The sequence below is a fragment of the Drosophila sulfurigaster genome, chromosome 2R (genome assembly GCF_023558435.1).
Source record: "Drosophila sulfurigaster albostrigata strain 15112-1811.04 chromosome 2R, ASM2355843v2, whole genome shotgun sequence".
Classification (NCBI taxonomy): domain Eukaryota; kingdom Metazoa; phylum Arthropoda; class Insecta; order Diptera; family Drosophilidae; genus Drosophila; species Drosophila sulfurigaster.
This window is the reverse complement of record NC_084882.1, coordinates 36687680-36712952: the sequence shown is the minus strand read 5'-3', so window position 1 is coordinate 36712952 and position 25273 is coordinate 36687680. Positions and strand designations below refer to the sequence as shown.

The window sequence follows — 25273 nt, the reverse complement described above, 5'->3', positions numbered from 1 at the left end:
GACTTGTAAAAAAAGTTTTTTTATTATATTTAGAAAATGTAAAATATTTCACAAATTTTAGTAAAATAATAACAAAAAGTACAGACCTTAACACTAAATCTAGCCACAAGGAAATATAATAATATAATATGCAGAAAAAAGTTATATTACATATATTTATAAATGTGTGTTCACTCCTCGGACCTCTTAAAGATCAATTAATGAGCTAAGTAAGCAAAAGGATAATGGATTACAAGAGTTGAAATTAGCACTCTTGTAATCCATTATCCTTTGCTTAACCCCTTGATGACAACATCTTTCTGTTTCTCACATTCTTGATGATTGACTTGACTTATTTCACATTCGTCTATTTATCTTGTCAATTTGCAGGGGCGACAGAGGATTTGCATTATTCAGTGGGAATAATGAATCGATGACCGTTTGCGTTTGCGTCAGCTGATACGGTTCTGTTCTGTTCTGTTCTGCGTTGTGCGGCATCTGCCTGTTGTCTGTGCCCAGTTAGGAAGTGCTGCCAAATCCTGATTACCAACAACAGCAACAACAACAACGACAACAGCGAAAGCAAATCATTTTGGGCCAACAAACATGTTTGCTTGAGACTGAGACCGGCCAACATATTTCTTTTTTGGGCAGTCGCATCACATCATCGGCTCGAACTTGGCTCGTGGCTCAAATAAAGGACTCGCTGCGCAGCTCGAACCTGAGAGAGAAAGAGAGCGGCAAGCAAACTCTCAGAGAGAACCCGTGAGAGAGTGAGTGAGAGAGAGCGCGGAGTTGGGCAAAAGAACAACACGAGGCCAAGAGCAGAGACGGAAGTGGCGACATCTGTTTTGCCGCTTTGTCAGCTTATCCGGCAGCCGTTTTGCCTTTTGCCGATGCCATAGCCGAGGACAGGCGAAGGACAACGACGTCGACAGGGACGACAGAGAGCGAGAACGAGAGCGAGAGAGAGAAAGAGACACACAGGGATAACGGGCACGTGAAATACACAAGTGTGGAAATTGGAATTTTTATTCAAAACAATGCCCCTGCTGCAACAGGTATGTAAATAATAATAAAACCCATTCGCACTCCGCCAGCCGAACGAATGCTGTCGCTGACTCTGCCCTCTGCTCCCCCTCTCCCCTCTTGCCTCTGCTTCTTCCCTCTTCTGGTGGCAGTAATTGAGCCGCTCACGTACGAGACCCAGATGAGCAAGAGAACTAACCGCACAGAGTAGAGCATATAGAGAACCACATCAGCTGGTCCAACGTGGCTTCTGCTTCCACGCCCAACCCTCCCTTCTACCCCTCCCGCTCTACTGAGTGTCCCTGTTGAGTCCTTGTTTCGCACCTTGCAATTGGGGATTGGGATTGGGATGCTGCTCTGAAGTTTAGCTACTAACTGATTGTCTCTCTGACGCAGGCTGCGATGGATGATCCTAATGAGATTATTGCTTAACTTTATACGCCTCGCGGCGAAGCTGTGAAGTCAAGTTGATGTGGCGGGGTGGTAGCGGGGGAGGGGATTCCCCTCGTGACTCACGACACGACACGACTCTTGTTGTCTGTTGCACATTATGAGTAGTTAAATTCGATTAAACTTGCGGCATTTTGCTGTGCACAGCGTCACTAGACAGTGCAACGCCTCCGCTATCGCTGTCTCAGTCTCAGTCTTTGTCTCTTTCGCTCGCTTTCTCTGTAAGGCATGTGTGTAAGGATGAGTAGAGATGAGTGTGGCATGTGGCATGTGGAGTGGGGGCGCGTTTAATTGTATTCTTTGTCGTGCAAAATAGTTGCGTGATTTCATTTGCTGCGCTTTTAAATATTTGTAATTCATTTAAATGAGCTGATTTGATTAGGCAACTCGCAAGTCCAGATGATAAAAATGCATGAAGTGCAGCAGCAGATTCTTTTCCAGTTGCAACAAGAAGTTGAAGGCCACAGTGGCAGATGGAAAACTGCTGCACAATCGATAGAACAACAATGAAATCATTCGATTGCATGCTGCAAACTTAATGATGCCAAAGCAGATTACGACTGTGAGTGTATGAGTACACTCATATATATACTCACAGTCACCATCACAGTTGAAGTCGTGTCTTTTTTCCTGCTCTCAGTAATATTATTTAAGCAGATTACGCTGTCATGTCTGCGACATAAGACATACTTACTTGCCACATGTCTCACTATTGCCAATTTCAAATAAATATTAAAGCAACCCCCCCAAGTGTCCCCCGCTCCCTCCTCTGCTGACAATTAAAGCTAATTCAAAATGCGCCTTTTATTTTGATTGAGGTACGCGCAGCTGCTGCAGTAACAATTGCCAATTTGAGGACATCCTTAAACATCCTTAAAATGTGACACAGCAGCGAGTCGTCAGTGTGATGTCAGTCCAGACTAAGCTCAGAGAGTCCGTGCCACCAAATTGTCGCTTGTCTCCGTTGCTTCCGCCCTGCTTCCTTGCCACATCTCTACTTGCACCTCCATCTCCTGCTTAGTCAAGTGACACACATGTAATCATTATAATATGGCAGCAGCTTACGCACATGTTCCTCCTCCTCCTCCTCTTCTCTGCTGCGTCGGCTTAAACGTTCCCAAAGTGCTTCTCCTCCTCTCTCTATGTGTGTGGCAAGGAGACGCCTTCTCTTTGCATTGTTGCATGTGCTGCATCCTCGTCTGACAGCAGCCAAGCAAGCTACAAAGTTACACTCATTGTCGACTGTGACGGGCCTCGTCTATTGCTCATCATTCAGCCATTTGAGGACAACATCAACATCAGAGATAGGAAAGGGAAGAAAGGGAAGAGTGACATCCTCAGAGGCCTCACAATGGGGGCTGTGCATTTGTTACAATGTTTACACAAATATTTAAGGATAATCCGACGATTTCAAAGGGGTTATTATGCAATTTTTCTTCTCATTTTATTGTGGCTGCCGCTGCTAGCAGCAAAAAATACGAGTACAAAAAAAAACCAAAGAAATAAAATGGATAGGAAAAATAAGTAAATGCAAAATGTCAATTTTGTCGTGTAAGCGGCATTCGCATTGATGGGTCCTGCTCCCGCTCCTTCTCCCGTTCCCTCTCCCGATCTTCCTCCTCTCGACTGCTGTCAGGGCTTAAGGCGGGGCAGGTTGCCCGCCCCTGGCATCCCATTGTTGTTGTCGCCACATAGAAATGCATATTTATACAGCGGCAGATACAGATACAGATACACACGCATTCGCATAGAAATTTATTCATATTTATTTTGTTGGTAATGTCTAAAAAGCGACTCCTTCATGCGGTAATGCTTCCTGCCCATGTGGCGTATACTTTATATACATATATATTTCTCATTTCCTTCTCTTCTCGTCACCCCGTCGCTTTATTTATACGTATTCACGTAATATATTTTATTTATGTGCCATTGGCCTGCTGCTGTTAAAAATGCCTATAAATAAAGTGCATTTGTCGTTTGTTCAACATTTTATTTGCAAAGTTTTTGTTGCTCGCTCTTCTCTTGACTGATCCCCGCTGTGGCACAGTTATTTAGCTGCATTCAAAATGTACTCTCAACACTTTGCTTTCTACTTAAGCTCATTTCGCAAAAAACTGCAACGTATCCCCAAAATGCGGCAGAGCTTTTATTTCTTATTTCAATTACTCATTCTTTTCTTAAAGCAAAAAAAAAGTTCATAGAAAATAAACTTACTCTGTAATTTAGCAAAATAATCGTAATTATAAAGCTAGATTTTTGGTACATACAATAATATCGGGTATCTCACAGTCGACCACACTCGATTGTTACTTTCTTAATTGTTATTTTTAGTTCTTAAAAATCAAACTTAATATTTCTTGAAGTAAAGTCACCTACAAAAGGATTTGTGATCTTTCGTCCAAGTTTCATGGGATGAAAGTTAATTTTAGCTTTGATGGAATCGTTTGGTTTCTTTTCTATATTTTCAACATTGTGAAAACCTTCATCATAGATATTACATTCTCGAGTAACTGAAGCTAGATTTTTGGTACATACAATAGTAACAATAATATCGGGTATCTCACAGTCGACCACACTCGATTGTTACTTTCTTAATTGTTATTTTTAGTTCTTAAAAATCAAACTTAATATTTCTTGAAGTAAAGTCACCTACAAAAGGATTTGTGATCTTTCGTCCAAGTTTCTTGGGATGAAAGTTAAATTTAGCTTTGATGGAATTGTTTGGTTTCTTTTCTATATTTTCAAGATTTCATTAAATAATTCTTAATAGTTGTGAAAACCTTTCTTCATAGATAGGCAGATCACAAATTGAGCTATGCAAAATAAACTTGTTCAGCAGTTGAACTGCAAATCAAATGCGGATAATGCCAGCTTACATTCTCGAGTAACTTTGAACCTAGATTTTTGGTACATACAATAATAACAATATCATCGGGTAACTTTCTTAATTGATATTTTTAGTTCTTGAAAATCAAACCTAATATATTATTGAAGCAAAGTTTGTAGTTCTTAACATTTCTTGGAGAAAAGTCAACTACAAAAGAATTTGTGATCTTTGATGAAATTTAAATTTAGCTTTAATGGAATCGTTTGGTTTCTTTACTATATTTTAAAGGCTTCATTAAATAATTCTTAATAGTTGTGAAAACCTTTCTTCATAGATAGACAGATCACAAATTGAGCTATGCAAAATAAACTTGTTCAGCAGTTGAACTGCAAATCAAATGCGGATAATGCCAGCTTACATTCTCGAGTGGCATATGAATTAAAATCAACCAAATTTGTTGACTGCAATTGCCAGTTATTAGCCATCCAACTGAACTCTCGTCGCGATTCTTGGTTCCTCAATCTCGAGGAGCAAATCATTGACAATTACACTTGCCAAAACGAAATGAGACGAGACGAAGCGAGGTGGATTGCAGTGAATGAGGAATCATTTTAAAAGCAAAGCATTTACAGAGAGTATATAAATGTGTGTGTGTGTGTATGCAAATGCATGTACATCTCATACGTATTTGTATTTGGATTTGTGTGTGTTTGTTCCCTAACAAAAGGCAGCCAGGCCAGCCTGACAGCTTAGCGACTGCGGCGATGGCCAGTGGAATTTCTTGGAATGCGCCTTGCTTGCATCAGCCAGCACAAGTAGAAGCAGCAGCAGAAGTAGAAGCCATGGCGACCACGTTGTCCTCGCCCACGTTCTCGTCCTCAGCCTCGTCCTCGTCGTCCTCAAGGCTCGTGCAAATGGCGCAAGTTGAAGACGACGAAGAAGTGCTCACAATGGCGCGGCGAAAGCGCCCCGAGGCACATCATTAAAATGTCGATACCAAGCAAATCACACGCCCAGCAGCCAGAGGGATAACAACAACAAAAAAGAAGAAAATAAAAATAAAAAATGCGACGCGTTTTGCGGTGGCGATGCCTGAGGTCGCCACGACTAGTCGAAGGGGTACAGAAAGTGAGAGAGAGTGAGGGAAAGGGAAGGGAACTGGGCGTAGTCGGTGTCGCTGTAATATGAGAGCCGCTGGCATTAAAAATTGCAAAAATTCAATTGAATTTACTCTAGAGCAGACAACGCAGCAGCAGTAGTCTTCCCCTCCCTTCCCTTCTCTACCTCTATACAGAGGAGCATTTAATGCATGCGACCATGCGTGTGGGCGTGGTCACGCGAGGGCGTTGCAGATACAATGCCACTGCGCTGTGTGTGTGTGTGTGTGTGTTATCATTAAAAGCGAGCAAAAATGCAGCCAAAGAAAATACACGAGGCAAACGGGCAAAACGGCAAAATGTGCAAAAACAATAAACGCAACCACAAAAAGCCACCAACAACCAACCACCCAAAGCGGAGTCTGCTGCCTGCTGCTGCTTCTTTTTTAAATAGGCATGAAAAACTTTTCATTCACCAAATAAAACAAAGTAAAAATGCAGCTGCTGCCTCAGCTGATGGACTCGCAGATACCCTGCACTTAATAGTTGCCCTTTTTCTAATTGCAAACTAATCCGTAAATCGAGCCTCATTAAACTGGATTTTGCAGTAATTAAACGGAGTTGGTGTTAGTGGCTCTCTCTCTCTGATGTAGTTGTTAACTGTCCGTTGAATATGCAGCATACGCCCCGTGGTACACACAGATAATACGTTGGGGCAAAAAGCGCGTGTTTTATTTCCACTTAGCACTCACACACACCACTGCGAAGAGCATATTGAATGCCTGTTGACGGCTGTTTAAAAAATTGTCTTTTCTCTACCTCTCTTGTGCGTTGGTTGCTTTCTCGTTCTCCCTCTCGCTCTCGCTCTTTCTGCTGCTCTTCCTCTCGGGCTGGCTTTGTAGTCAGTGAAACAATAACAACGACAGAGGCTCAACAAAGCGCACAGGCATCGGAAATGTTGCCGTTGAAACTGAAATGTCGCTACACTTCTCTGCCTCCGCCTCCATCTCCGTCTCAGACTGTCGTCCTCCGCTTCTCTGTCAGGGAGTTGCTTGAATTACGATATTGTTATTATTAAATGGATGCATGGCACAGCACTGGCAACAGCAGCAGTCGTTGTGTTGCTGAAGAGAAGAAGAAGAAGGCACAACGTTTGCTGCATCTGTTTGATAGTTCATTCAAGGCGTCATTTAATGCTTTGCATTCATACAGCACAATGTACACAATGCGTGTGTTGCAACACTGTGTGCATGTGTGTGTTCGAGTGTGTGTGTGTGTGGCAGCCACACTCTTACAATTTGCTTGCATGCAGCAGCATTCGTGTCAAAGCAAGCACAAATCAAGTGCTGCTGATGAAATGACATTTAACATGCAACTCAATTTAATTTGCCCCTGCAACAGCAGCAGCAGCAGCAGTTGCTGCAACTGTCTGTTGTCTGTTGTCTGAGCTGTGCGGAGGCGTGTTGCATACTTGTAGGCACTGCAATTACGTGCAACTGCCACAGCATTTGTGTTGCGTTAGGCCTTGCCTAGGACATTTTGCCCCGGCAGGCATTTGAATCCGTTGCCATCCAATCGATTGCGCCCAAGCCCAAGCCCAATCCCACGCCCTGAATCAGACGCAGACTGTGAAGGAGTGGAATTATGTCCTTGTGTCCTTTGAGCTTTTTAATTTGCAATATTAAACGACGCTCGATTGTGTTGCCCCAAAAAAGCCGAAGAAAATGAAAAGAAAAGCAACTTGAAGTCGAGTTCAGGTGATCAGATTACACCGTCGGTTGCAAGTTGCCAGTTGCCAGTTGCTAGTTGCATCATCATAATAACAGAGAGACAGCCATGAAATAGGAGAAGTATCTGTGTGAATTGGCCAAGAGTTTAAAGTTCGCCTCTTGATGATGACGATGTTTCGGGGCACAAAGTAAATTCAAATGTATTTGCCAATAACATTTATTCTTTATGGACTGCTGCCGCTGTTCCCAAGTTCCGAGTTGTTGCAACATGTAATCGGCCATAAAAAATTACAACTGTGCATTAACCTTTTGCGCTTTTGCTGCTGCTGTTGCTGTTGCTGCTGGTCACTGGAGGCAGCAGCAGCATCCAGCTGAATCGAATCGCATTGCATTGAATGGCGAGCAAGGACGACGACGCCATCGTCATCGAACGCTTATCACTACATGCCATCAAATTTTAATGTCAAACCCTTTTGGCCAGGACCTCCCTGGGTTACAGCTCAACAACAGTAGCAAGGAGCAGCACATCAACAACAACAACAACAACGAGAGCAACATCTAATAAGTGTTGTAAACGATGCAAACATAATAATTTGTAAGACTTCTGAAAGCGGAAACTTGTAATTTTCTCAAACAGCCAACAGAGACCCTCCGAGCTGCCCCTGCCCCTGCTCCTGTCTCCTCCTCCTTCTGCTCCTCCCCTGCACACAAGTATGCACTAAAATGCAGGCCAGAACATTCCAAAGCCAGTCAAGCGCTTGCCAAAAAGAACAAAAAAGCAATGAGAGATGGGAGATGGAAGATGTAAGATGTGTGTGTGGCAACAACGACAAGCAAATGTGCTGAAGCCAATGCGGAATGGTCACTGGATAAATAACTATATACTGAGTTATAGTGCTCAATGCTAGTTGGCTCCTTCTCTTGGTGTTTCCATCTTAAATCTCTCTCTCTGGCTCGCTTTTGAATGCCGAGAGATTCAACGAAATATCTTCATGTGGCAATCAGAATCAGCAGGCAGGCATCAGCATCGGAATCAGCATTCGCATTCGCATCCGCGTGGAGTCCAACACAACTACAGCAGTAGTTAGAGCAACAGCAAAAGCAACAGCAACAAGGACACCATTGAATCAAATTTGGAAAATCCTTGACGTCAAAGACAAACAAAGGGCAATAGCAATGCGCTGGGAATGAGATGTCTCTATGCTTAAGATTGGCATAGGGATTGAGATTCGAGTTCGAGTTCGGATTGAGATTGGGATGGTGTAAATGTCCGGACTGCGGACAGTGGCAAAATCTTCGACGGCGTCGTCTATGTGTGGCAAGTGGTTAAGATTTTTTGTCGTATTCAATTTCCCAGTTTATGAGATTGACTTGCCACCGAACGAGTTCTTTAACTAGGCCATGCGCTTGGCGACACTTCTTCTAAATATCTACAAAAGTTGCTTTCATCACATTACACTTTGACTGCGCTTTTAGTTGTGTTCAACTGTTTTTTTGGATTTATTAATAATTGGAACATTCTAATAGCAAATTCTGAAAAACTGTTCTGTCATATAACTAGTATACCTCATTATAAATCTAATGAAGTATTCTAATTTCCGAATAATACTTTAAACATCTATGAACCTTAAGCCGCTTTTGTGGCCTAATAATCTTTCCCTAAACTCACACTTCAATGAAAGAATTCAGAATTCTCTTGTAAATTCTGTAGATCTGTTTCTTTCCATTCTTAAAATACATTTCTTGCTTTCAAATACATAATTTGATGTAGTAATGTACTAGATGGTTCGCCTTAGATACCCGCCTGAATAGTTGCTGCCCAAAGTTTAGAATCGCTGAAGAAAGGTTCATTAATAGCCCAGCTAAATATAAACATAAAGCAGCACCCAGGCCTACTACAATACACACACTATGGAGAAGAAGAGAACACACACATGAGTTGTGTGATAAGTAACCCCAACTATTCGCATTTAGTTTCTTTTGGCTTTGTCATTTCCGGCAGCGACAGCTCTTGGCTTTCGTTTGGCCTCTCGTCAATGGAAAGGGAGGAGAGGGGTTGGAGGAAGAGGGGTGTGTGTGTGTGTAGGACAAACGTGGCAACTTGGCCTCGGCACTCGGCATTACGGAATGGCTTGAAGACTGCGACGAGTATTTGTAATTTGCATTCATTGACGCCGCTTTTTATCGCTCGCTCTCTCTGTGCGCCATGAGCTATGAGCCTGAACAGACAAAACTGTGAAATCTCCATGTGATTGCGTTGCGATGAGATGCGATGCGAGAGCACACACTGTGGTAAATGTGTCAACAGGCTACAACGATGACGTCGACGCCAACGCCAACGACGACAATGCCGCATTTCAGCCGGTTGTCCAGTAGCCTTACATTGGCTCTGGATGTGTGCGCAACACAGAGTGGGTGGCAGTGTGTGTGTAGGAGTGTGCGTTTGTGTGTCTATGTGTGTGTGGCGGATGCTCATGCCATTTCCGACTTTTCACGTACCTTCATCAAGTTGTCATTCAATTTTTAAATCCATAGCAAGTTTTGTACTTAACATAGTTGTGACAAGTTGACAAAAACCTAAGTATGCGAACGCTGCTGGCTTCCATTTAGGACTTGCCACACGAGTTAAACATAGAGGAAGGGAGAGAGCGGGGAGAAGCAAGCACACTCTTCATGCCACTTCACACAAACTTGAACTTTAATGGAACTTGCAAGAAATTGCAAATTGAATTGTTGCCAAACATTTGCAGCTCATTAGAGTGATCTATCTTGGAAATAAACTGAGATTGAGTTGAGTTTAATTGTTGTAGATACTACTAAACAACTTATCAACCGCAGTTTCTCATTTAATTATTGTTATTATTATAACATCGAATGTATTAAATTGTTACACAATTCTTAATCTAACACAATCAGGAAGAGGAATAGGAATGGGTATAGGAATAGGAATAGGAATAGGAATAGGATTAGGAATAGGAATAGGAATAGGAGTAGGAATAGGAATAGGAATAGAAACGGAATAGGAATAGGAATAGAATTAGGAATAGGAATAGGAATAGGAATAGGAATAGGAATAGGAATAGGAATAGGAATAGGAATAGGAATAGGAATAGGAATAGGAATAGGAATAGGAATAGGAATAGGAATAGGAATAGGAATAGGAATAGGAATAGGAATAGGAATAGGAATAGGAATAGGAATAGGAATAGGAGTAGGAATAGGAATAGGAATAAGGATAGGGATAGGAATAGGACGTTCAGGTCAGTTCAAACTGTCACTGATCAAACTCCTTTCTCGAAGCTTTAATTCCTCATCAGAACTGTCCATTCCCTTTCATTTTTATCTTCTATTGAGTTGAGTTATTAATTAATATATTCTGCTTCAATTGAATACCTGTGACGAACACCACGAGGTTCTACTCGTCTAAGCCTACTCTGTCTAGCTAACTTGCCGGCTCAGTTCAGGGCTGGGGTGGGTCTTTGGCTTCGACTGGGTAGTAAGTCATCATAAATTAAAGTGTAGACAGAGTGTAATACTAGGGGAGAGGGACAGTACTCATTTCGCATTATCTCAAACGTTCGCATATTCAGTGCCCAATTAGAATTAAAAGTTTAACACATCATTGTTTTCTTCTCCATGATATACAGTATTTTAATAAACATACTTCATTTTGTTTATAAAAATTATCTCTAGTTAACAATAGTGCTTGATTTATTTGCGCTTTTATTTGTCGTACGTTAATTAGTTTTGTTTACACGGTTGTCTTCATGACTTAATAATACGAAAGATAGAGAACCAACACGGAACACACGGAATTGAAAACCTCACAATCACAACCCCAATCAACTATAATATAGACACGGCTATGCCGTACTTACGCACTTTCCATCGATGTTAGCAGGCCTGATAACTGATGAATCCGTCGTAGCATATATGCTTGTTGATGTTAGCTGTTAAAGATGATAAAGGGTTATGGTTATCAGGCTATCAAATTCCTATGTACCCCCATGTTGGCTGTATAAAGGTCGAAAAAAATGAGTTAGTTGATTTGGCAAGTACTTATTACAAATTCTATTTAATTTCACAATTATTTTTCAAACCATGTTGGCACTCTTAGTGCATTTTACGAACGAAAACCATCCAATGCAGATGGTACTGGCGTGTTTTTGTGGAGCCGTAGATCTCTCGCCGGAAGATCTACGCTCCTTTGAACGTCTCTAGAATCGCCTTCGCTCAGCCGCTATCGAATACCGTTTAGATAATCTGCAGCGAAGATTCGCTGCCGCAAGATTATCGCCTTATTCCCACTCTAGCTGGCTGTTCGCAGCGAGGTTCGCTGCCTTCACCAATACTCCCTTAGGCTTGCAGGTTAGGGTGAAAATCCGCGTGCGCTTCACTAGTGGCACCTGTTCAACAAGGGGGGGGAAGGCGAGGATCGCAATGTGCAACACCTATTCCACTCTATGGAGGGTCTAGCGGATGCAATTGCCAGAGGTATGGCCAAAAGCTGCATAAAATAAAATTTTTACTGCAAGGTCTAATCAGATTGACACTACTTACCAATCAGTGGCAAAGAGAAAATTTAGCAAATTCTAAATTCTCTTCTAATAGAGCCGGCCAATCCACTAATCGACGAAAGAAAACCCTGGATGCCAAAATTGTTGGCTTGGTTGCAGTATTATTTTGTAATTATTTTTGCAATTTTTCTTTGCAAATTTTGGTCTGATGTAAGCGTTCTCAGTGAAAAAATTGCAAAAGTGAAGATGGCTGCCCTTAGTGAGTGCTCAAAGCATCTCTGTGTGGATCAATGCAATACTTACTCCCCGTTCGATAAACTCAACAGTTGAGCTATGCTAAGTGGAGTTGCCAACTTAATCAAGGCTTTGGCGCATCAGCTGATGCTTTGATTTGTGACAATCAGATGTTTATATTTTTTTTTTGCAACTTTAATTTAGACAACTACCTCACAACAGCAGATTTTAATCGAGAGTTCAATCGAAGACGTAAAATCTGAAAGAAGGTAGTTACTCTTTGAATTCCACAAGTCTTTAGCATGAAATTGACCAATTTCCTTGCCCTCTAAATTTTCTAATAGGTATAAGGCCTGTCCAATTTTTCGCTTTACTCGTGCCTTAAGGCCGACTGGTGCAAGCTTAGCGTTGAAATTGTTTGCCATATTGCTCAGTGCCCAGTTACGCTTAATTACTGTCTGGCCAACTTCAAAGGTTCGTTGTTTAGTACGAAAGTTATACGATCTCTGATTCTTTTCGTATGCCTGTTTCAGATATTTGTGAATATCAGCACGGATTTTAGAGAATTTGTCAGCACGCTCGAGTCGAGCAGTTCCTTCACTTAAGAGATTCAAATTTTTAAGCACTGTGTAGTCTTTACCATGCGTCATCATATGCTGTCCAAATACAACATAGTACGGTGACGCGCCGATGGATTGATGTATGTTATTGCGTAGAGCACAATTGATACTGCTAACATATATATCCCATTCTCGCTGGTCTGATCGAATAAATGATCTTAACGCCGCATTAATGGATCTATTGACTCTTTCAGCTGCATTACTTTGAGGGGAATATGCTCCAGTGAACATGTGTTTGATACCATACGAAGACAAAAATGCAGCGAATTCTCGGCTTTTAAACTGAGTGCCGTTATCGCTGATTATGAACTCTGGTGTGCCAAAACAGTTAAATACTGTGTTGCGCAAGTGATCAATGATTATTAAAGTCGAAAATTTCTTAACTGGTATAAGAAATGTGAATTTTGAAAGATGATCTAGGATGATAAAAATTCCAATATTACCAAGTTTTGAGCGTGGAAACGGACCTATGAAATCTATGTAGAGTCTTTGAAATACTCGCTCACTAATTGTTTGAATACCCATTGGCGGCTTTAGATTTTGTGTTGGGTATTTTGAGGTTTGACATATTTCGCATTTGCTGATAAAGTCTCGCACTTCCACTACCATTCGTGGCCAATAAAAATGCCTACGAATGCGTTCTAGACACTTCGCTGTGCCGCAATGTGCTGACGTTGGGGTACAATGAGCTGAAACTATCACCGAATTTCTGAGAGATGTAGGGACGTACAGTTTCCAGCCATCGCCAATATCTTCGCTGACGTCGGAAGGCAATACTGCTCTGTAATATAAATATCCGTCTATGATTTTGAAATCCGGAAGATTGGATTTGCTCATCTTCTCTTTTAACTCGACATAATCACTTTCGAGAAATGCATCCGAGTTTAAATCTATCTCTGGTAGTATTTCGAGCTCAACAACGTCTACATTTTCTTCGAATGCTCTGGAAAGAGTGTCAGCGACTACATTTTGACTGCCCTTTCGATGTTCGATCTGAAAATCCATTCCTTGTAGATTTAACGCCCATCGAGCAAGTCTGCCATGAAGGTCTGTTTGATTCATCAACCATTTCAGACTTGCATGATCAGTTATAACTTTGAATGATTGGCCTTCTATATACATACGGAATCGCTTAATGGCTAATACAACTGCCAAGCATTCTAATTCCGTTGTAGAATAATTTCGTTGTGCTTTGTTCAACTTTTTCGACATATAGGCAATGGGTAGTTCGTTGCCTTCTGCATCAAGTTGAGCTAATACGGCGCCGATGCCATATGTTGAAGCGTCACATTGCACTATGAATGGCAACTCATAGTTGGGATGACGCAAAAACGGAGCAGCACATAGTCTATGTTTTATTGCTTCGAAAGCATGTTGGGCCTCTTCATTCCATTCAAATTTCTTTCCTTTTAGCAGCTCTGTTAGTGCAAAGATGACCGTTGAGTACTGGGGAATAAAACGCTGGTACCAACCAGTCATGCCCAGGAATCGTCTCAGTTGGCGTCTGGACTGTGGCACCGGAAATTCGGAAACGGCTTGCACTTTCATTGGATTTACTCGAAGTGTGCCTTCTCCTACTACATGGCCTAAGTAATCTACTTCTCGTATTCCAAACTGACTTTTGGCAACATTTATTGTTAATCCCGCTTTTCGTAATCTATTTGCCACTTCGGTCAGATGCAGTAAGTGGTCTTCAAAGTTAGAGGACATGACCAATAGATCATCTAGGTATACGAATACGTGTTCCTTCATGTCATAGGGAATTACTTGATCCATAAGACGACACATTGTATGAGGGGAGTTACACAAGCCAAATGGCATCCGAGTAAACTGATACAAGGGTCTATTTGGTACCGTAAAAGCAGTTTTTGGTCGCGCTTCTTTATCTAGAGAAATTTGCCAAAAGGCATCTTTTAAATCGATTTTGGAAATGCACTTAACAGATGGCAATCGACTTAGAAGACCTTCTAAGCTAGGCATGGGATATGCGTCCTTCTTCGTCACTGCATTTAGCTTTCGAGAATCAAGACATAGGCGATCTTTGCCAGGTTTAACAATCAAAACCACAGGCGAGGACCATGCAGAGTACGAAGCTTCTTCTATTACTCCTAAACGTAACATGCGGTCAATCTCGGCACAAAGTCGCTTTTCTTTAGCTGGAGATATGGGATAGTATCTTTGTTTAATGGGAGTACTGTCTCCTGTGTCTATAGAATGTTCAAGAAGTGTTGTTTTTCCTAAGCCGTCCGTTTCGCATGACGGAAAAAAATCAACAACTGCTTGTAATCTGCGTTTTGCATCACTGTAAGCGACAATTTGGGTATCGTTTCATTTTCAATTTCAGATTCAGTTACTGCACTAACATAACTAACAGAAATTCCAAATTTATTCCAAAAGTCTATTCCGCAAATAACATCTTGCGTGATGGCGCTAACAATTAGGAACTCAAAAGATTGCTTTGTCGAATTATACTCGATCGGAATGTTAATGGTACCAGCGACCTTTTGAGGGTGTCCATCAGCAGTTTTAACAAATCCTTTGGATTTAAGATAGTTAATATTGTTTTCAAGAATGAACTTTGCTAAGTTTCCTCCAATCACGCTTTTATTTGCTCCGCTATCGAGCAAGGCCAAACAACGCTGATCGAGAATGTTGAGGTAAGTAAAGGGTCGTATATCGTTGTCTTTATTTACGATAGCTGATATCCTATAAGAATTTAGTACACGCTTTTTCGACCAAAATGTATGCATACGATGAGCAGCACGCGATTTTGGAGATGGGTGTATTTTTCCTAATCGCAAATGATAAGGTATAAAATGTAAGTCAGGTAAGTTATTCGATATAGCTGGTGGTTGAGAATACTCTAGAGAATTTGTTTCTATTTTTAATTGCGGATATCCACTTTTGGTGGTAAGCGAATACCCTTCTGCGAGTTTTCCTGTTTGGTTTTACATTTTGTACAGTTTGGTTTATATGTGTCAAGTTTTCCACAGCCATAACAAAAAATACGACGTGATTTCAGGCAATCCTGGTAACGATGACCAATTTCATCGCAATTCCAGCATTTGAAATTATCAGAATACTTCATAGCATTTACATCTGCTGATTCTGAGTCTTCATCTTCAGAGCCTAACTCCAGGTCTTTTTCTAAAGCAATCTCATGAACAACTCGGTTGGGGTTATTCGATCGATTTTGATGCTTAGGCAGTTGTGAGTAGAATTCTTCATGTTTGTGACATTCTCTCGAAGGATAGCTAAATTTGAAATTGGAACATGTAATAGTTCATGTCGAAGATCTGGTTTCAAATTCTGTTTAACATAAGAGACCAATTCGGTATCGGATAGACGAGAATTAAGCGTATCTGCTATGTTCAACATAGCATCCAAATATTCATCGAAAGGTTCATTAAACTTTTGTTTCCTGCGCCGTAAGCTATCTTTTATGTCTTCATCGGTTCTTTGATTTTGGTATCTTTCGCATAAACGAGAACAAAGATTATACCAATTCCTATGATGAGAGCTACGATGAAACCTCCAATAGAATGTTAACGCTGGACCTGAGAATAGTAAGTGAGCAAACTGATACAATGTATCAAAGTTTCCGCTCAAACAACGAGAGGTCAAGCAATTTATTCGATATATAAAGTCATCGATTGGTATATCAGTTGGTGTACCACTGAATTTAAGATGCCAATTAACAATGGTACTGGAAATTCGGTCAGGCCGATCGAGACTACCAGATATATTTCCTGATTGTCCCGATCCTTCGTTATTCTGATCTGGAATTTCGTTATCCCATTCCAATTGCGGTTCCTCGGAACGAACTATTGGCGGTTGGGCGGCAATATTTAAGTTTCTGAAGGCAAATTCAACCTGATCAGCGATAGTAGCGACTAGTTCAGCTCGAAAGTTATCGAGTGAAGAAGTGATAAGTCCTTGAACTCGTTGTTCAGACACAGCTGGAACGGGTGCGGTTATACTTCCTATTGATGCTCGGGGTAGGCGACTTGCTTGTGCAGCATTTTTCATGAGATACTCTCTCTGATTAGCTCTTGTTTTGGGTCGCGGTCGCGGTTTAGTGCTAGAGGCTCCCGAGGCATCGTGTGAAACTGGGGGTGCTGCAACTGTATGAAGCATGCTTAACCCTTCAGATTGTTCTGAGCCAAAAATATCTCCTAACCTGCACGGCTTTTTGCAAGTTGGACAAGTTTCGCTACTATTGAGCCAATTGGATATACATTCGGAGTGAAAGTTATGACTACAAGGGGTTTTTACTAAGTCAAATTCAGACGATTTTAAATCATTGCAAATTTTGCAAAGAATTAATGAACTAGCTGATGCGAGGTTTTCGTGGCTGCGAGTAACCGGCATATTGAATTAAAGTATGAATGTGAACTAGTACGGTATTCGATATTGACAAGGTAATTGACAAAAATAAGTCTACGATATGCGATAATATAGTGTTCAAGTTTTAAGTTTTTAAGTTTGGGACTTACCCTTCAATACGATTTCAAGATAATGCGAAGTGAGTACTGAGAATCTGAATCTATTTTGATTAGTAACGTATTTGATGAATGTTTGTAATTGAAAGAGGAACAGATCGATATTAACCAATACTGAACAATTCTCGATTTCAATACCACAACACAATATTGTATACTGGGCCTAACAATGATTCGGTAGAGAATCGAAATTCATCAATTCTACAAAAATTTCCTGAATCACATTATTGGCCAGAAAATTGTATTTAGCAGGTTTAATTCATTGATAACACTATCAATTAATGAATCCGCTATGTACTTGTATGTTCTTTTCGCCTGGTCTGCTTCCGACTTTCTCATCAGTAAACAGCCAATCCAGAAGGCAGAATTCATACATCTATGTTTTCAATAAAAAGAATGAATAGTTTGATGAGGAAATTTTTATTTTGGGGCACATTTTCCATAGGCCTCACGAGTTGGGCGCCATTTAATTATGTGACGAACACCACGAGGTTCTACTCGTCTAAGCCTACTCTGTCTAGCTAACTTGCCGGCTCAGTTCAGGGCTGGGGTGGGTCTTTGGCTTCGACTGGGTAGTAAGTCATCATAAATTAAAGTGTAGACAGAGTGTAATACTAGGGGAGAGGGACAGTACTCATTTCGCATTATCTCAAACGTTCGCATATTCAGTGCCCAATTAGAATTAAAAGTTTAACACATCATTGTTTTCTTCTCCATGATATACAGTATTTTAATAAACATACTTCATTTTGTTTATAAAAATTATCTCTAGTTAACAATAGTGCTTGATTTATTTGCGCTTTTATTTGTCGTACGTTAATTAGTTTTGTTTACACGGTTGTCTTCATGACTTAATAATACGAAAGATAGAGAACCAACACGGAACACACGGAATTGAAAACCTCACAATCACAACCCCAATCAACTATAATATAGACACGGCTATGCCGTACTTACGCACTTTCCATCGATGTTAGCAGGCCTGATAACTGATGAATCCGTCGTAGCATATATGCTTGTTGATGTTAGCTGTTAAAGATGATAAAGGGTTATGGTTATCAGGCTATCAAATTCCTATGTACCCCATGTTGGCTGTATAAAGGTCGAAAAAATGAGTTAGTTGATTTGGCAAGTACTTATTACAAATTCTATTTAATTTCACAATTATTTTTCAAACCATGTTGGCACTCTTAGTGCATTTTACGAACGAAAACCATCCAATGCAGATGGTACTGGCGTGTTTTTGTGGAGCCGTAGATCTCGCCGGAAGATCTACGCTCCTTTGAACGTCTCTAGAATCGCCTTCGCTCAGCCGCTATCGAATACCGTTTAGATAATCTGCAGCGAAGATTCGCTGCCGCAAGATTATCGCCTTATTCCCACTCTAGCTGGCTGTTCGCAGCGAGGTTCGCTGCCTTCACCAATACTCCCTTAGGCTTGCAGGTTAGGGTGAAAATCCGCGTGCGCTTCACTAGTGGCACCTGTTCAACAAGGGGGGGGAAGGCGAGGATCGCAATGTGCAACACCTATTCCACTCTATGGAGGGTCTAGCGGATGCAATTGCCAGAGGTATGGCCAAAAAGCTGCATAAAATAAAATTTTTACTGCAAGGTCTAATCAGATTGACACTACTTACCAATCAGTGGCAAAGAGAAAATTTAGCAAATTCTAAATTCTCTTCTAATAGAGCCGGCCAATCCACTAATCGACGAAAGAAAACCCTGGATGCCAAAATTGTTGGCTTGGTTGCAGTATTATTTTGTAATTATTTTTGCAATTTTTCTTTGCAAATTTTGGTCTGATGTAAGCGTTCTCAGTGAAAAAAATTGCAAAAGTGAAGATGGCTGCCCTTAGTGAGTGCTCAAAGCATCTCTGTGTGGATCAATGCAATACTTACTCCCCGTTCGATAAACTCAACAGTTGAGCTATGCTAAGTGGAGTTGCCAACTTAATCAAGGCTTTGGCGCATCAGCTGATGCTTTGATTTGTGACAATCAGATGTTTATATTTTTTTTGCAACTTTAATTTAGACAACTACCTCACATACCTCAAGTTACCACCGATCAATGTGCTTCTCAATCAAAGCGCTTTTTCCCCTCTCAACTATCTGTTTTCTTTGTTACCTCGTCTCGGTCTTCACTCCTCGTCCCTTCCCCTGGTCTCTGCATTAATCCCTCGTAATGAGTTGTACGCCATTTTGCGCCAAATTGTTTGGTGAGTGCCTGATAACAATATTTGCACTAATTTGGCATTTTTAAGTGTGCTCCACTGACACTTGATGCGCTTTTAATTGCGCCAAACGCTCGAGAGTACTTTTGTCGTCGTGCCAGAGCAGAGCGAGAGTGACTCTGAGTGTGAATGTGAGTGTGAGTGTCAGTGTGGGTGTTTGAGTGTGAATGTGACTGTTTGCCTGTGAGTGCGGCTGGCTGCCTCTGCTCTGTGTCCTCGTGCGGTCGTCTTGCCAACTTGGCTACGTTGTTGCAACGTCGTCGCCTGCCGTCATGTGGCAAGAAATGCAAAAGATAAACGATTCATTAGTTGCCACAATAGTTTGGCTGACTTTAATGGCAACGTGAAGCATGAGGAGAGAGAGGGGTGCGAAGTTTTCAAGTTTTTGATTTCAATTTGCATCGCACGCTTTTATGACTATTGAAAATATCATTATTACAAATATTGTCTCTATCCTTGCACTTTGCAGTACGAGGCGTCTGACTGCAACGGTGGCAGCGGCAACATGCGTGCCTTGAGCGGCGCCAGCTCTGGAGATTTACTGCAGAAGCATTCGTCGATTAGCTCGCTGCTGGAACAGCATCAACACCACCACCAGCAACATCATCATCATCATGGGCATGATCTGCTGGGGAGACGCGGAATTGGCGGCGGAGATGCCAATGATGGACTTATATCATTCATAAATGGTGCGTATACTCGTATATAAAGTAGTTTGTGTTTAGTCGATAAACTTCGATACAATGTGTGAAGTAGAAGCGTAAGTCATTATCTAGAGGGAGCTCAGTGTGTGTGTGTTTATTGTCAATGGGGGAGAAGGTTTTTACAATTTGATGTCATTTTGTTGTCAACTTTATTTGGAGTCTGGCAATCGACGTATAAATTTCAATAATTTTTTACTTTTTGAAGTCGGCACACATATATCCTTCGATAGTTAAATTGTTATTCTTATTTTTCAAAGTAGTGTTTAATCTAGGATAAAATTCCTTAGAAATAAATTGCATTATAAGTGTACACGCCCAATAGACATTTGCCAAGGAAGTGCAATAAATTTTCAAGTAATAGTCAAATTTTAAAAATAAATACATCGCAAGACCCACCAAAGGACCTCGCCGCAAGTGTGTGTGTGTGTGTGAGCGTGAGTGTGTGAGTGTGTGGAGTCGAGTTGAGTCGAGGCAAGTCGTGTGAGCCGAGAGGAAGTCCAGAAGCAGCTGAAACCGAGACAGAGAATGCTGGGAATTAAGGAACTGTATATGAGACAGTCGCCAAATGCCCTGCCAAGTAGGTCGCCCACGCAAGAGACTTTCGAATTTGGCATTAAATATGACGGCAGCGCCATCAACAGTACGAGCACGACCATCAGCAATGGCAGCAGCAGCCACAGCCACAGCAACAGCAGCAATTGCTCGGCCAACGCGACATCATCGAGCAGCAACATCGCCAATGACGAGGACCTTGCGATGCCAATGGCAGCTGGTGACGGCGATGGTGCACAGCATTTGGCATATGACAACAACAACAGCAGCAGCAACAACAACACTGGCAACTGCAACAGCAATGGCAACAGTAATAGCAACAACAACAGCAACAACCACAGTCATGGCAATTGCAGTAAGTTTGCAGCTGCGGCTGCTGCCAAGAAAGAAAAGAAAGAAAAGAGCGAAGTAAAAGAAAATATGGGGACACTCGTCGCGTCTCGATTTCCATCTCGAACTGAGCACCAAACTCAGCATATATTTATGCTTAATTTATTAGCAATCTTTTTTGAATATTTGCAAAGCGCTCGAAAGCACTTTGAGCAGCCAAAACGCAATGCAATTGGCAATTGGCTGCTGCTTCTCTTCTCCTCTACTCTTAGTTGTAGTTTGTTCTATTTGATTTATTGATGACTGCGCCAAGTGAACGATAACTGTTTGCATAATTCATTTCATAAATACTTACTCTTGCTCTCTTTACGCAGATCCAATCACACTGAACGATCTGCTTGGCTTATGTGGTGGCGGCGGTCCGGCAACTGCAGTCCAGGCCACAACAACAACAACAGCAGCAACAGCGCCAACAACAGTAGCAACAACGGCAGCAGGCATCGGAGCAGGCAGCTCCGGCTCTGGCTCCGGAGCCGGAGCTAACGGCAGCAGCAGCTGCAGCAGCAGCGGCGGCGTTAATAACTTGCTACTTGGCAATGCGGCGACTGCTGCAGCTGCCGCTGTCGCTGCCGCTGCCACTGGCGATTGCAGCCAACAGCTGTCGGCGAATGCAGTGGCCTATGCCCCACTGACGCCGAGCTCCACACAGTCCTCGGCCTCACCCGGAACCAAGTCAAGTTTTGATTACTTTCAGGTAAGTTTTCGACACGCGCCTTCTCCTTGTCTTACAAACTTCTATCTTCTAATTGCACCGAATTTGCACCAAGTACTCTCTACAGTTTTATCATTTTCTTTTATTAATTTATTTGTGCCGTCTCTCTCTCTCTCTCTCACCCCTCTCTTTCTCTCTCTCTATGTGTGTGTATGTGTGTGTTCAATTTATATTTCGTTTCTTTTCTTTCTTTTTTGGGTTGGAATTGGCGAACTTAGTTTGAAAATGTTGCACAAAGTAACCCACTTAAGGCTTTCCAAAGATCAAACATCAGCTTCGATTGCTCTGCACCCTTATCGCCAAGTACGCCTTCATCTATTTACAATCGCTCCTTTCACAGTTCACCTTTAGTCAGGTAACGAACGATGCTGCGGCACTTAACTCTTAACTAAAAGCGAAACATAGCACTAACTCTCATTCTGTGATGATTCCCTTTCCAAAACTCTAATTGCAGTGACAGCAGCAACTCATCCAGTGCCAATGGCTTATCGCTCGACTCAATTAATATGCTCTATCAGCAGCAGAGCTACAGCAATTTGGGCAACACCAACGGCGGCAATCTTGGTCTAAATCTGCAGAATGCATCGACGCGTTCCAATTCCCCGGAGAGTCAGAACAGCAATCAGTCCATCAATGAACCCAATCTACTAGACATGATCGTAAGTTGTGATTGCAAATTGAGATGACTACTGATCAATTGAGTTGTTATTTCAGAATCTGCTGTCTGTTAGCAACAATAAGCTGGCATCCATGCAACAGCATCAACACCAGCAGCAGCAGCACCAACAACAGCAACAGTCGCAACATCAGCAGCAGTTTCAACAGCAGCAACAACAGCAAAAGCATTTACAGCAACATCAACAGGCCCAACAACACCATCATCAACAGCAGCAGCAGCAGCAGCATCAACAACATCAGCAACAACAGTCGCAGCATCAGCAGTTCAACAACTTGAATCGAAACTACGAATCGCAACTGCTGAGTGGATCACAACAGCAACAGAACTTTGATTTGGGCAACAGCGATTGCCTGAACCAGTGCAGTCTAGAGAACTTCACCATTGTGGACATGGAGCTGGCTAAGTTGCAGAATCTGCAGCGCATCAACACGCTCAAGCTGTTGCAAGCACAAACCCAGCAAATGCCTCTGCTCAATCAACTGCTTCAGAGTTATGCGGGCAACTTGCCTGCTGCCGGCAGCAGCTCGAACAACATCAACAATACCACAACGGCAGCCAGCTTAGGCAATTTGGTGGGCGGTGGCACGGGCAACAATGTGAGTGTGGCTGCCAATTCCGGCGGTGGCACGTCGGGCACGTCCAACGATTGGCATTTGGATCGTGTGGCCAAGTTCTACAGGAGCTCGGCGGCGTTGTGCGAGGCCACATGCACTTGGAGTGGCCAGTTGCCTCCTCGTTCGCATCGCATGTTGAACTATTCCCCCAAAGTATTTCTCGGTGGCATTCCTTGGGACATTAGTGAGCAATCGTTAATACAGATCTTCAAGCCCTTCGGTTCAATCAGGTGAGTCTTTGGAGCAAAACAAGTGCTGAGAATACTTAATAAATCTCCCTCTCACTGCAGAGTGGAATGGCCTGGTAAGGAGCAACAGGCGACACAACCCAAAGGATATGTCTACATTATATTTGAATCGGATAAACAGGTGAAAGCATTGCTTTCAGCTTGTGTATTGCAAGTCGATGACTCGCATAGTGGCAGCAATTATTTCTTTAAAATCTCCTCGCGACGCATCAAGTCAAAGGATGTAAGTTGAGCAGAAGCAACTAAAAAAACGATGCATCAAATGATTTTCTACATTTCTCTAAAGGTCGAAGTAATTCCCTGGATAATAGCAGACTCCAACTTTGTGCGCTCCAGTTCTCAGAAGCTGGATCCAACGAAGACTGTTTTCGTTGGCGCCTTGCATGGCAAACTGACTGCCGAGGGATTGGCCACAATAATGGATGATCTGTTCGATGGTGTCCTCTATGCGGGCATCGACACGGACAAGTACAAATATCCCATCGGCTCGGGTCGTGTGACATTCAGCAACTTTCGCTCATACATGAAAGCGGTGTCAGCGGCCTTCATTGAAATTCGCACTTCCCAAATTTACGAAGAAGGTACAAGTGGATCCATATCTGGAGGACGCTTTGTGTTCGATTTGCGGAGTGCAGCATGGACCATACTATTGCCGGGAGCTCTCATGTTTTCGGTATGTGAATGGCTTGAGTACTCTTTAAATACTCGAAACTTGATTTATGATTTGCTTCTGTTGCAGTTACTTTTGTCGCAGCTGTTGGCAGTGGCAGCACAGCTGCGATATTGTCAAGAATCACAAACCTTTGACGCGCAACTCAAAGTCACAAACCTTGGTGGGCTTTGGGCCGTCGTCGTCGTCATCGACGATTTCGCTGGCGTTTTCAGGCAGTGGCAATCGCTCGAATGCGGATCAAAAGCTGCAGCAGCAGCAACACAGTCACAATCATCACAACAATCTTCAAAATCATCAGCAACAGCAGCAGCAGCAAAAACTTATCCAACTTCAGCAACATGCCGCCAATCAGCAGTCAAACAACTTGAATCTCTGTTCGAACAGCGGCAACTCAAACGCAGCAGCCAACTCATTGTACAACTATCAACAGCAGCAGCATCAGCATCAACAGGCAATTTAAGCGCGTGCGTCAACAAATCCCAATGTGCCCACTTTTAGCGTACCGTTTTAACGTACTTCAAGTCTTCAAGTCAAGCATTGGATTACATTTTTTTGAATTTTAAGTAATACCAAAATTTTGCACTTTTAAGCAACAGAAGAAGCCAAACCTATCTGAATGGCCAGATTTGAACGTAAATTGTTAGTGTTGCACACGAGCATTCACCATGAATATTGTAAATCTACACACAGTTATTTTGATGTATTTACACGAACGGTACGATATTAAGTATAAGTATAGGAATATATATATATGTATACGTACGTGCATATATATATGTATGTGTATTACATATTATACATGTATGTATACTTTTCTTTTAGGCTAAACATGAGCATTCCTCCTTTTCTCCTTCTCACAACACATATTATCTACAACTTCTACAACATAAAACATACTATACTATTTTTTGATAATCATGCTTACATATCAGCATTTGAAGCGGGCATTCGAATGCTAAACGAAACCCCCAGTAACAGTAACTTGGAATTGGAATATCTCATTATCTATATATAATTTTTTTTCGCTAAGAAAGCTGTCTAAATACTTTTCATCCGTATTTCGTCTGCCTTAAGTAAGTTAGCCTATTATGAAAATTCTTTTTCGTTATTTTTTCGTTTAATTAATTAGGTTAGTGCTAATTTTTTGTTGTGCTATTAATTAGAAATTTTATAGCTTCTTTTTTATTAGCAAAAGCAAAAACTTTTCTTTGGATCTGTCCGTGAGCGATTTGTTCAGGAAATTGCAATTTTTAAATTCAATTTAAAAATTGTGAATTTAAATGAATTTTGTCACATTGATATTGTTATACAGTTATGAGTTCATTTATATTTTTTTTGTTTTGTTAATGTTGCTATTAGGTTTACGATTATTTTGTTGAAACATATTTACAATACGCTTGATGATTGTTAAAACATTGTTTTTCTATCATGGTCACCTATTTGGCTGTTCTAGTTTTAAAGCCCAAAAAAACATTGTTCTTATTATT

At 41.7% G+C, this 25273-nt stretch overlaps 1 protein-coding gene across 1 annotated transcript; it reads left to right on the top strand.

Annotated features, from left to right (window-relative positions):
• The first annotated feature begins 386 nt into the window (after nucleotides 1-386).
• Nucleotides 387-24590, top strand: LOC133836425 (putative uncharacterized protein DDB_G0277255). Its single transcript, XM_062266908.1, is given in 10 exon segments — nucleotides 387-1040; nucleotides 19684-19903; nucleotides 21175-21554; nucleotides 21791-21927; nucleotides 22027-22231; nucleotides 22287-23095; nucleotides 23156-23336; nucleotides 23400-23678; nucleotides 23680-23786; nucleotides 23853-24590. Coding segments are annotated over 10 exon segments (2730 nt in total). The 5' UTR covers nucleotides 387-1022; the 3' UTR covers nucleotides 24247-24590.
• Nucleotides 24591-25273: the final 683 nt, after the last annotated feature.